This window comes from Lithobates pipiens, unplaced genomic scaffold (assembly GCF_037356315.1).
Source record: "Lithobates pipiens isolate NorthernLeopardFrog02 unplaced genomic scaffold, aLitPip1_a1.2 Scaffold_23, whole genome shotgun sequence".
NCBI classification, from domain to species: domain Eukaryota; kingdom Metazoa; phylum Chordata; class Amphibia; order Anura; family Ranidae; genus Lithobates; species Lithobates pipiens.
The window spans coordinates 299,540,248-299,554,371 of NW_027507785.1; the positions used below are offsets into that span (position 1 = coordinate 299,540,248).

Here is a 14,124-nt window from a genome sequence, read left to right on the forward strand (position 1 = left end):
GAGACTAATAATTTTTTTAAATGAATATATACATGTATATATATATATATATATATCTTTATATATATATATATATATATATATATATCTGTATGTATGGGTGTGTGTGTGTGTGTGTGTGTACTATACTATATTACCAAAAGTATTGGAACACCTGCCTTTACACGCACATGAACTTTAATGGCATCCCAGTCTTAGTCTACAGGGTCCAATACTGAATTGACTGACCCACCCTTTGCAGCTATAACAGCTTCAACTCTTCTGGGAAGACTGTCCACAAGGTTTAGGAATGTGTCAATGGGAATGTTTGTTCATTCTTCCAGAAGCGCATTTGTGAGGTCAGGCACTGATGTTGGACGAGAAGGCCTGGCTCACAGTCTCTGCTCTAATTCATCCCAAAGGTGCTCTATTGGGTTGCGGTCAGGACTCTGTGCAGGCCAGTCAAGTTCCTCCACCCCAAACTCGCTCATCCATGTTTTTATGGACCTTGCTTTGTGCACTGGTATTAAAGGGGTTGTAAACCCTCACCATTTTTCACCTTAATGCATTCTATGCATTAAGTTGAAAAACCTCCTGTGCCTCCGTTCCCCTTATACTTACCTGAGCCCCATAATTCCCACGATGGGAACGGGCACACAAGCTCCGGCCGGTGTCTCGTGTCCTGATTGGATAGATTGATAGCAGTGCAGCCATTGGCTCCCACTGCTGTCAGTTAAATCCAATAACGCAGACGCCAGGGGGGGGGGGGGGGGTAGTGGAGCCGAGTCCTGCTGTCTGTGACTACAGATGCAGCAGCATTACATTAGAGCACACCCGCATGGGTGTCCCATCAGAGAGCGCTTCTCCGGTGGGACACTCGAGAAGAGGAGGAGCCAGGAGCACCATGGAAGGACCCCAGAAGAGGAGGATTGGGACCACTCTGTGCATAATCAACTGCACAGTGAAAGAAAAAGTAAAAAGTAAAAAATGTTGCCCCTCCAGACAAGAGATGTAAATTCCGATGGAAAAAGTTCCACGCGGTTGGAATTTCCGACAACAAGCTCCAATCGCACATTTGCCGTCGGAAAGTCCAACCGTGTGTACGCGGCATTAGACTGGAATGCCATTAAGGTTCATGTGCGTGTTAAGGCAGGCATCTCAATACTTATATATATATGTATGATTCTATATTATAATAATAGTTATTATAATTATTGAATGTGTACATTTTAAGGTAATTTGTAAGTTGTTTGTTTATTTTCAACTTTTTTATACATATACTTTTTTTCCAGGCGTTGGATATTAGATGCTATTCCAGCCATCGGAAACCATTTCTCACTAAGGTTTCTAAAACTGAAACTGAAGGAACTGTCAGAGTTTGAAGCAGCACAGGCTGTACCACTGGCCTTACATTTAATTAAAGCGGATCGTGAAGCAATAGCCGAAGCTAAGGTACGTCTTGTCTGAGTGTTATTAAAATACTTCACACATGGCAATGCAGCCTGTTCACACACGTCACACTACCGTACATTGCAATCATCACTATTTCTGCTAATGTCCATTTGTATTTGATTTAAAATGGACCTATTATTAAAATTCACACCTCACATGAATCAGCAGAAAACATGTCAGCTAAATAACATCACAGCTATTTAGAGTAAAACCTGTACGTCCTTTTTGCCATAAATTAAAAGCTCTTCTCCTGAGCTAGTGTGACCTGAAATTTAGGTAAAAGATCATACAGTCTCTGCTGGTTACCAATTACCGTAAATGAAATGACCTCTGAGACTCCAGCTAAAGTTCTGGACTTAAGGCACTGGACTCCAAGCTTGGTGAAGGTTCTGAATGAATGAGATTGTTAAAGTGGAAGTAAACTCCCCTATCGTTTTCAGCCAAGGAAGCTGCCATCTTTGCCTCTGTTTAATCTTCAACTGCTATGGTACTGCACATGTGATTCGTTATGACACCAGCCATTGGATGGTTTGATAGTTTGGCTGAGAGCACAGCCAATGTGCAGTTAGCATTCCCGACATGCCTTTTTTTTTAACTGTTTAAATCGATGGGTTTACTTTCACTTTAAAGTGTGGTGGTAGAGGGTTCGTGGAACTTTGATAGGGTCCTCGGGAAAGTCAGCTTTTGTAGAGTGAAAGGATGAGAACACCAGATTTAAGTGTTATTTGTCACAAGAGAAAAGTCAAGAGTTGGCAGCCGACATATTTTGGAGGTTATACACAAACCTAACTTCACAGGGCTAAAGCTTCATTCACGCTATTGGATTTTCCTGCAGGGAATTGTGTGATGATAGACTGTTTGTCTAAAACCCGACCGTTAGTACGCTCCTTTAGACAATTGTTGTCCAACTTTATGCCAACAAATGTTGGATGGCATGCTAACAAATTTTTGGCAGACAACAGTCTGTTGTCAGATTTTTCGTATCAGGTCTACACAAGTCCGTCATAAAAAAGTCCAAAGTACAAACACACATGCTCAGAAGCAAGGACGAGCCGGAAGAGGCCGGTCTTTTAAACTAGCACTCGTAATGGAGATTTAACATTCGTGATGTGAAAATTTTGAATTGTGGAAATGCAGCGCACAATTTTCTTCTTTAATGAGATAATAATGAACCTGCTTTGCTGGTGATACTGATGGCGTTATGGCAAACATATTTGAAAATTCTTTTGTTTTCTAATGAGATCAAGAATAATATTATTATTATAATTTTTTTGGCCAAGTTACCACAACACTATTATCGTGTAATTTTTAATCTCAAAGATACAACCATGTTGATGTCCCTTGTTAATTTTACATTGTATTTTTGAAAATGTATGGGCCTACTCTCAAACTGTCATTTGAAATAAAACAAATAAAAAAGTATTACTCTACACAATTTTTTTGTGCATTAAAAAAAGAAACAAATACAATTAGACAGGCTATCTGCCAATAGAACTTAAAGTGGAGGGCCACCCTGAAAAAATACATTAAAAATGAGAAAAAAATCATTAAAAAAAATGAAATATATTTTTTTTACTTACCAGAAATGCCTGTTGCTAGGCACATCATCCTAATCTGCCTCTTCCTCCTCCGCAGAGATCTTCTTTCTTCTCTCCTCCGTGCGACGTCTTCTGGGTAATGGGTCACGCTGTGTTCTGGGAACTGTGTGTCCCAGAACACAGAGCATCCCATTCACAAAGCGCTGCGCGACTCGCGCATGCGCAGTAGGAAACGGGCAGTGAAGCCGCAAGGCTCCACTGCCTGTTTCCCATAGAACGAATGCCGGCGCCGGGACCCGAGAGCCGAGGGACGGGTTAGCCTCGGGCGGCCGACATTGCGGGCGCCCTGGACAGGTAAGTCGGCTTATTAAGTCAGCAGCTACAGTGTTTGCAGCTGCTGACTTTAAATTATTATTTTTTTTAACTGGCCCTCCTCTTTAACAAAAAAAAGTGCATTCTATGCATCCAAAAATGTAGAAAATATAACAAATCTTATCATTATTCAACCAAAAATTAAAATAATAATTAATAAGTGTGGAAGGGGTGAAAATCCCAGACCAGCGGCCTTGTTAGGGGTCTTGGGGCTGGTATTTCCATTGACCGCCATGCTGCTGTGGTGGGTGGGGTTGCTGTGGTGGGTGGGTTAGCTGTGGAGGTTGTGTATGTGGGCCCACAAAATCACATAGGAGGGTGGTGGCATAGATCCCACCCGTCGCCCCCCTGTTGAAGAGCTGCAGGATGAGCTCCTCGCAACTTCTCATCTGGTCACCGGCCATCCCCCTTAACCTAGTGGCTATTACCACGCCAAATCCCTTGAACTCATCTGGGTCAGTACAGATGGCAACAGTGGCCTGGCTGAGGAAGGAAGCTGTGGTCTCATCCAGATTCCTGCTCTTCCTGGCCCTTTTAGCAGGAGGGCATAGGTGAGGGATCTGGGACTCCATCTGGCTGCTGGCCACAGGCTCCTCCTGACTGAGACCTTCCTGTGTATCAAAATTGGAAATAATTAGATTTTGTTTAGGGTTTGGTCATCAATCACACATAATTTTGATCTCCTCACTGTTGCAAATTGAATGTGGACAAATAGCAAAGACTATCATTCTGATCCCATAATTTTTCATTCGCTTCTCTTTTGGGCACGACTGTCTATTGCTATGGAAACCACTTTGTTAAGGCAGAAATATTTGAACAATAAAGTCTAGTTATCATCATTGATTTTTGGATACAAATATGTTCAACAATGTTATACCTGGGTCAAACTGGGCTCCTCCACCACTTCATCCTGTGCAGCAGGACCTATGTGGACCTCTGGAGCTGTGGCCTCAGCAGATGTCGAAGGGAGCTTAGACAGCGAGGGCCTGGGTTCTGTCTGGTCAGTCATAAACCTGGGGACACATTGGTCATCCGCTGCTGCTCCAGATCTCTCAGAGTCCATGACCTTATTGTGCTCTCTTTTTAAAGTACCGTATATACTCGAGTATAGGCCGACCCGAATATAAGCCGAGGCCCCCAATTTACCCCCAAAAAAACTGGCAAACTTATTGACTCGTGTATAAGCCGAGGGTAAGACATGCCTGTCCATCCCTGTGTGTGTGTCCGTCCATCCCTGTGTGTCCGTCCATCCCTGTGTGTCCATCCATCCCTGTGTGTCCGTCCATCCATCCCTGTGTGTGTGTGTGTCCATCCATCCATCCATCCCTGTGTGTGTGTGTCTCCATCCATCCATCCATCCATCCCTGTGTGTGTGTGTCTCCATCCATCCATCCATCCCTGTGTGTGTGTGTGTGTGTGTGTGTGTGTGTGTGTGTGTGTGTGTCCAGCCTACCTGTGTCCCGAGCCTTTGTCCCGAGCCTCCGTCCCGTGCCGAGCCTCCTTGCCTCCGTGCCTCGCCGCCGTGCCTTGCCTCCGTCCCGTCCCGTGCCGTGCCTTGCCTTGCCTCCGTCCCGTGCCCTCTTCGTTCGTCGGCGCCTCGGCGGCCATTGTAAAATTCAAAAGCTGCGCCGCCGCCTTCGCCTGTGATAGGCGGAACACTGAATTTCCCAGCAGCCTGTGTTCCGCCTATCACGTACATCGTATCATCCTCGTCCGTAGTACGAGGATGATACGATGTCCGTGATAGGCGGAACACAGGCTGCTGGGAAATTCAGTGTTCCGCCTATCACAGGCGAAGGCGGAGCCGGAGGCGCGGCTTTTGAACTATAGAATGGCCGCTGTCTGTCTGCTCGACACGCTGATCGAGCGGGCAGACAGCGATGACTCGAGTATAAGCCGAGGGGGGCACTTTCAGCCTCAAAAAAGAGGCTGAAAATCTCGGCTTATACTCGAGTATATACGGTACTCCTCAGGTTGGAAATTTTGTTCTTGACATAGTTGATGTCTGCCTGGGGGTACAAAGGCTTCACTGACTCGAGCAGTTTCTCCAGCACTGCCTTCCTCAAGATTTTATTGGAGTAATCTTGACTCTTGACCTTTCAGAGGCAGGACAGCTCCCGGTACAGGTCGCTGAATTATGGTAAAAAATCAGGTGCTGTAAATGTATGTGACAAACATGGCGGAACATTCGGGAGGGACAACATGGCAGAATCAGTGGATTACAGGCACCCCCACGGTGGTGGAGCTCAGAGGAGGCACAAAGCAACAACCATGAACAAAGGTGAGATGGTGGAGATGGTGCACATCCTAGAGAAGCATGACTATGACTGCAAGCTGCGCAATTACGAAAGGCTCAACAGCTGAAAGGACAGCATTTTGGATAAGGTCATCACCATTTTGCAGGGTGAATTTTCGGGGCAATGAACAAAGGACCAAATCGGAAAATGATGGTCTGATCTAGAACACTGTGATGTGAGCAAGACCAGATGGAGTCCATAAATAAGATTATCAAAAAAAGTAAGCAATATTTATATCTAACCAATATGTATATGTGTAAATTAGCTGTCTGTATATGTGCTTTCTCCAAGTAGCTTGAGAGAATTATATATAATGTTTTCTATAATCTTTGTCTGAATTGCTATTTTAAAGATGAAGTAAAATAGAAAACAGCTATGAACATTCTTATTTGGTTCTGTCTTTTGACATTTCGTTATTTTTGTACCTAATTTTTTTTTCTCCACTTTCAACAGGGAAGCACCAAAAAATTAGGCAACAGCCAAGCCACCAGAAGGGACGAAGGGAGGCTACCCTCGTTCAGGCCCCAACAGGGGAGGCAACAAGGCCATCTTCCCACCAAAAACGCAATTGGAAACTTCAAACACACTCATTTAGCTACCGACAGGGGTGATTCTAGGTGGCCCAAAGGCCATGGCCTTAGGGCAGGACTTAAGGGGTAAAGAATGCTTTTCTGGTTGCTGCCTGGCTCATTAGTGCTCATTTATGCAGCCTTGCCAGTGTAGACATGGGTAGAGGAGAGGCCCTGGGGATCACAGTCAGACAGAGTCACGCCTGCTAGAATGATCATCATATATCCCATAGGAGACAAGAGGGGTGGGGGGCAACTGTAGGACTTTCAATGTTGGCACTTGTCCAGTGTTTGACCTCTGTAAAATGACATCACCTTCCCTTTGCTATGCATTTTTCACTGTAAAAAAAACGCAGCATGGTGGAGGCCACTTATCAGGAGCAAACATTGTCATCAGACCAAGTGCAAGGTTGGTCAACTAATGTAGCAAAATGGATGCTGGAAACAGAAGGGACTATGGGTGGCTTAATGAATGGTGTATTGTTTCTTTTTAGAGGAAAGTGAGTATGGTCAGCTCACCCAGGATGTTGGCTTGGAGGCATGGGATCTGACTCCTGGACCCAGCACAGACCTGTCCGTTGTGGACGTCAAATCCCCTGACACAAGTCACACTGAGGGCCAAAGCGCCCCTAAAGAGGGAGAAAGTATTCGGGAGACTCTTGTTTGCGCAAGTAAGTATTCTTGGAATCTGGCTTCAAATGTGTATACATGTCGAGTGTTTAGCTAGACAAACAAAACACCCACTCCACACATTAGCAAAGTATGTAGCGCCTTAACATTAGCATGGAGAATAAAGATGTGGAAAGAGCTGTCAGTTTTGCTAGGTAACCGAGTTTTGAAGACCCAGGCACCAGTGCCAAGAGTAGTTGCAGTGTGTACATTCCTAGTAGTGTACAGTAGGTGTCTGAAGGGCAAGCAGGTTGCAAGCAACAATAGACTGGGTAGGTAAGTATTTCCTGAATTTGACTAGTAACTTGAACTTAACTCACTATGTAGGCCTCAGCCACTTGACCATCATTCCCTTAATACTTTTTTGTCTTCTTAGTAGGCCATGATCTTCCAAGATGCGCAATTGGCCCGAATGAGTGCAGATATGTTACATTGTTTGAAGGATCTGGAGCAAATAAAGGTGGCTGCCGCTGCTTTACAGTGAAGAATCCGTGATTTTGTAGACATGCTTGCCAAATTCTAATTTCCTCTTGCCTGGTCAGAAGTTTTTTGTTCCACTTGTTGGCTCCTGTTTGCACTTTTAATATTTACCATGTTTTCAGACTTTTAATTGAGAATGTTTAGTGTTCGAACTCTGTGTTTCTCCACTCCACTCCTCTAGGTGCACCACCAGGTCCTGTTTTCTGTATTTTCCTCAGTCTAAAACAACCGTGTGAATTACTAACATTGAAAATGACAACATCACCTGTGCCAAATTCAACAAATATAGAAAACCTGACCTGGATTTGCATCTTGAGAAGGAGAGTTGGGAAGCATTGCCCTAAGTAATGTGAATTATAATCCTTCTGTATTTTTAAGAATGGCGAAGCCAAAATTTGAAGTTGCCCACAAATTGTGCCTTAACATTCTTATTTCCCTCATGATCCCATGCCTAAAATGTGTTCTTTCCCTACATCTAGTTTGCTAAAGCCCCAAAACACACCGTGTGTCAACATGTGCTAGCTCCCATCATGGGGTATCAATGGATGTGTTTTGAGGAGATGCAACCCCTTCCTCTGACCTACTTTAGTTATGAGGAAGGGGTTGCACCCCCAAAATGCATCTATTGATACCCCGTGATGGAAGATAGCACATGTTGACACTACACACATTTTTGGCAGGGGATCATAAGGGACTTTTAATAGTTCAGCCTCTACGTATACGTGACTTCAAATTTCTGAGGAAGGCAACATCCACACTGTCTTGGGAAACTAATGTCTCATTTGGCCTTCACTTTACCAAAATCGAACTTTGCAAGTTCCTGAGTTGGGGATGGGTAGCTTATGTTTTCGAACATGTCTGTTCAGCCACAAAAAAAGGCAAAATAATGGCAAACATACATGCTATACACCAAGATGTTGGTTTGTTTTTAAACCTTAAAACACACATGTGAATGTGATTTGAGTAAAATGTTTTTTACTAAACAATGTATGGCTTATTATTTCAGTGCTCAATATCAGTGTATTTGTTAAGTTGTTGTAGTTACAGTGACAATGTGCTCTTAAATATGGACAACTCCGGCAATTTTTTGGCCTCCAAAAAATTAAAGGAGTTGAAAAGCCATAATGTTTTTGAAATTCATGCATTAGATCCATTAAGAACAAAAACATTGTATGTGTGTAGCAGACCCACAGCACACCCACAGCACACCATAATAGTTAGCTGATGAAGAGATTGTTGCCTCATTGTAGCAAGTGGCCAAATTAAAGGCCACTTGAGAACATATTATACAGATAGGAAACACAGACAACCGTAGTTCAAATGAAATATGAGTTTATGATCAAATAAAATTATTATTCAGGATCAGCAATTTGCTGACAAGACACTGCCCCTCTACCCACAAAATAATCAAGGTATTTTTGACGTATATCGCTGGCATTTTGGGAGGGCAATCCAGCACGGCCAGTTTCTAGAGCCGTCATCACGCCCACAGATGGCCGATCTGCAGCCTCTTCAGATGGGCCTGCCACTGCAGGGTCCGCATCAGTTGGCACTGAGGTAAGGTAGCTGCTAGCATTCCTTCGTAAAAAATTATGGAGTATACAGCAGCACAATTCCACATGGTTGATTTCGTATAGTGCCAGGTTAATTGGTGTTAAAAACAGCCTGAACCGACTGGAGAGGATGCCAAATACATTTTCAACCACCCTTCTGGCACGAGAGAGCCTGTAATTAAATATTCCCTGCTCTGGGGTGAGGTTCCTAAGGCTTCATTAGCAAACATTTAATACATAGAATGTTAAAGGAAAAAACTTCCCCGATTATAGTCCTTCTGCAGGACTTGAATGATCGCTGAGCAGGTCTCTGGAATAATGAGTCCCAGAGCCTGGGGGGAGATCCCAACGGTAAACTTGAGGTCCTGGAGAATTCTTCCTGTCGACAAAAATAACGCAAGGTGGCTATGAGCCTTTGCTCAGGAGTAATGGGAAGCCTCATGCAAGAGTTGGTGAAAGCAGGGGTCCATCATCCGGAGATAATTCCAAAAATCATCCGGATTATTCTCCTGGAGCTCCCACTGCAAAGGCATATGACATAATTGGTCACGATTAAGCAACCAATTTTTGGTCCAAGAAATCCTCCTCCTCCTGTTCCCGGACTGGACACAATAGTACAATGGGATTCTCCCATCAACGGTGACTGTGTTGATGGGGGAATCAAGCATTTTTCTTTCCTCTCACACGTGGTGGAAGGAGGGAGCATTGCATAATCTATGGGCTGCTTAAAGAGAGTCTGCTCACATTTGTAATAAAAACATATTTGCCATTCTGAAGCTTCTCTCCAACCACTTTGCATATTATTTATATATATACTGTGATTATGTACTTGCCAAATATGCTGCAGAAATTTCCCTCCACTGAGTCTGTCTGTATCCATTTTAATTGTGGGCAGCCGATGTTGCTGCCTGTTCACTTCCTGGATTTACACAGACACATAGAGGCACACCTCCAGCTCTGCAGCTTCCATTGGCCCTCGTATGCCTCATCCTCCCTCTCTTCCTGGCAAACTCTCATGATAGTGAGCGAGAGCTATGCATGATATCATAAGCCTAGGCTATTGGCCAGACAAACAGGAAGTGGGCTGAAATTCAAGCCGTGTTCCCAACATCCTTAATTTGAAGATTAAGAGAGCCAAGTGGAAACTTATCGGTTAAATAGTGACTGTGGCCAGTCAGCTGCAACCACTGTTCAAGTATTATCAATGTTCAAGTATTATTAACTGTTGGCTGTCAAAATACAATTGCTGTCAAGGGGGATTCCACCATCCACACTGTGTAGCATGGATGCAGGAATCTATAGATTTCTCTCGTTCAACCCCAGGTGCTGAAGAAGAGAGATCTAAGCCCTTGTACACACGGTCGGACATTCCGACAACCAAATCCATCGGATTTTGTCAGACGGATTTTGTTTGATGGATTTTGTCCGAAACTGTTGCATACACACAGTCGGACAAAGTTGTCAGAAAATCCGATCGTACTTAATGTGATGACGTTATTTCGTTAGGACGGGACTACGTTCAGGCTAGTAGCCAATAGCTTTGGTCTAGGAATTTGATCTGAGCATGCATGGCACTTTGTCCGATCGGAATTCTCTACACATGATCGGACAAAGTCCAATCGGATCATGTTGTCGGAAAATTTTATAGCCCAGCTGGAAAACTTGGTCTGTCGGATACTCCAACGGAAACAGTCCGATGGAGCCCACACACTGTCCGATTATCCCACAACACGGTCCTATCGGACATTGTCCATCGGAATGTCCGACCGTGTGTACAAGGGATAAGAGTGCATGGCCAGCCTAATAATTTAAGCTCAGTAATAACCACTCACCAGATTCCTCCTGCACAATAAATCTAAGCCCTGATGAAAAGGGATTTATGTATAACCTCCAAAACGTGTTGGATGTAAACTTTTTTTATAGACTCTTTGGATATAAAATTATATCTGGACTGATCCCTATGGCTTTTTACCTTCTTCCCTTTATTAAAAAAAAAAATGCTTAACCACATGCCGACCTCCCATCATTTGACAAAGGCAGAATGGCTCCCCTGCATAAATCGCCTTAGCTGTACGTCGGTCGCTTTAAGGGGTATAGATCTGCATCATCACTGAGAAGCCGATGCACGTGCCTGGCGGCCGCAATGTCCGCTGGGCACCCGCAATTACTCCTGACAGAGCAGGAACACAGATTTTCATTCTGTCAGGGAAGAGGAGACAAATTGTGTGTTCCTAGTTCCTAGTATATAGGAACACCAATTGGTCTCCTCCCCCAGTCAGTCCCATCCCCCCATGGTTAGAACACTGAGGGAACACATTTAACCCCTTGACCGCCCCCTAGTGTTAACCCCTTCCCTGCCATTGACATTTATACAGTAATCAGTGGCTATTTATAACACTGATCACTGTATAAAGGTCAGTGGTTTCACAAAAGTGTCAAAAGTGTCCGATCTGTCCACCACGATGTCACAGCCCCAATAAAAATCACAGATCACCGCCATTACTAGCAAAAAAAAAAAAATTTATAAAAATGGCATAAATCAATAACCTATTTTGTAGGCGCTATAACTTTTGCGCAAACCAATCAATATATGCTTATTGTGATATTTTTTACCAAAAATATGTGGAAGAATACATATCTGATTGTTTTTTGTTTTTTTTAATTGGGGATATATATTATACCAAAAAGTAAAACATATTGTGTTTTTATTTCAAAATTGGCACTCTTTTTTTGTTTATAGCACAAAAAATAAAGGTTGCAGAGGTGATCAAATACCACCAAAAGAAAACTATTTGGGAGGAAAATAAGGACTTTTGCTTGCGTACAATGTCGCATGACCACACAATTGTCAGTTAAAGTAACGCAGTGCTATATTGCAAAAAATTGCATGGTCAGAAAGGGGGTAAATCCTTTCGGGGCTGAAGTGGTTAAAGAGGAACTCCAGGCTCCTTCAGAAAAAGCTAAAAGTCAGCAGCTACAAAATACTGTGGCTACTGAATTTTAATATCAGGGCACCTACCTGTCCACAAATCCAGTGGTGTCTTTACCCAAGCCAATTTTTTCAATTGGCTCTCAGATGCTGCCGTCACAGCCGGTTCCCTACTGCGCATGGGGGGGGGGGGGGGACAAACTTCAAGCTGAGTTCACCGCGGCAAGATCAGCCTGAAGTGGGAGTGGTTACCTGTCAAAGCCAAGCACACGCTTGACCCCCCCCCCCCCCCGAAAGGTTCCAAATGTGGCAGCGGAGGGAGGGGGAGGCCAACAAGCAAAGCTTCCCCTTTTGGGTGGAGCTCCACTTTAAGTTTCAAATCACAACCATGACACTACCTGCCTGGAGTTTGCATTTTCTCCCTGTGCCTGCGTGGGTTTCCTTCGGGTACCTCCGGTTTCCTCCCACACACCAAAGACCTGCTGGTAGCTTAATTGGTTCCTGTCTAAAGTGTCCCTACTATGTGTATGTATGCATGTGGGTTAGGGAACTTAGATTGTAAGCTCCTTGAGGGTAGGAACTGATGTGAATATACAATGTATATGTAAAGCGCTGCATAAATTTTCGGCTCTATATAAGTACCTTAAATAAATAAATTAAATAAGTGTCAGACAAAATTAGTAAAATTAAATAAGGTGAGCAAAGTCATTCATTATTATCATCATTATGATTATTATAGGTTTTTATATAGCCGTTATTTTACGCAACCCATATTGAACATGTAGATAAGTAAGCCAAAATATTCAGCTATGCTGTGATTTTTTAAATGTTTATCTAAAAGCTTCAGAAGAAATGTACTTCCCTTTGTTTTCCTGACCACGTAATGCATATGCAAGTAAAGTGGACCTTAATGCCCAGCTGCCACACATATGCCTCTACGACGGTCTGAGGTTGTGGGCCGAGACCATGCTCACTGCGTTCTCCCAGCACATTGACTGAGTTGTCAGACTGCTCTAGGTTACATTATATAGAGAAAGTGCAGCGCTAAAGTACACTTATATGTGAAGATTAGTGTATGTGACAAACTAAATCAAAATATAATATGAATAAAAAACAGTCCAACTGTATAAACAACAGTGATTAAAGCCCCAGAGAGAATGTCCACTATAATTGGACTCCTGAAGTTTAAATTTCCAAACAACATTCCTGGACTTCAAATTTGCAAACAACACAAGTGAAGGAAATTCTTGCAACCGACTACTGGATAGTCAGTGAAGGTAGGTACTCTTACCGGATAAGTTGAACACCTCCACCATATAGTAGTGTGTCATCAAGGCTTAAAGGAGGCTCTGATAGCCCAAACAGGGAGATTGCAGGCCCGATGATCAATCACCTCCGAACTCCTCGTCCCAAATCTTGGTCATCCACAGTCTCCAATTAAGAAGGGTAGATCAGTTTTCCAAAACTCGGACACCTGTAGAGCTTTGTCTGGGATGGCTCCCCCGGGACTCACCAGAGAGGGGAAAAATACAAACAGACGCCTCTCATGGTGAAATTCAACCAGTAACAGTTTATTGTAAACAATTTCTTAGGTAAAAAAGCATAGAATACATAAAAAAATCATGTGATACATATTAAAACGAAAAAAGTAAGAAAAAAGGCAATATGGAGAGCAGGAATATGCTATCCCTACGCGTTTCGACCACAAATTCGTCTACTGGGGCATACTCTAGGTCACAGCTTCTGATCATGTGAGATCCAATCACAGCAGTCACGCGATCGAGACGCTTTGCCACCTCAGTGAATTAAAGCCCATTTAAGTAAGAGCTTATACGTCTGTATAAAGTTACTGCTCATACATAGGCAGCAAAAAATAAAAATTAAAAGGCTAAGCACCACAGAAGACAGCCACCATTGGGGAGACGTAAGTTGGGCACAGGGATGGATTATCTTAGCATAGATTAGGGGTGTAAGGAATCTAAAATCTAAACCTAAACGTGTCCTGTAAGTGATAATTGCTTTCAGTAATGCCATGTTGGTAAACAACAATACAGAATGATGTACTGGAGCCAATTATGGCAATTGAGAATTAGTGGTTTATAAATAACATACATATTTTCCTTCTACAGGCCTTGCTTGAGGCTGTTAATGCCCACTGTGGCTCTCTAGTACGGAAGGTGGGCTATCTGGCCTACGGATCGCTAGTCCACAAATTCTGCAGCCAGACACATTATTGCACAGAAGAAGCTCTTCAGGTAATCACCATAATTGCTATTACCTTATTAG

The 14,124-nt window shown here is 43.3% G+C and overlaps 1 protein-coding gene across 1 annotated transcript in view; it reads left to right on the forward strand.

The window, feature by feature from the left end:
• LOC143926554 (vitellogenin-1-like) overlaps positions 1-14,124 on the forward strand; it is a 269,217-nt gene that overhangs the window by 94,771 nt on the left and 160,322 nt on the right. The window contains exons 9-10 of the mRNA XM_077450393.1: positions 1,272-1,431; positions 13,968-14,093. Of these exons, the coding sequence (XP_077306519.1) occupies positions 1,272-1,431; positions 13,968-14,093 (286 nt within the window). The remainder of the gene's footprint in view (positions 1-1,271; positions 1,432-13,967; positions 14,094-14,124) is intronic.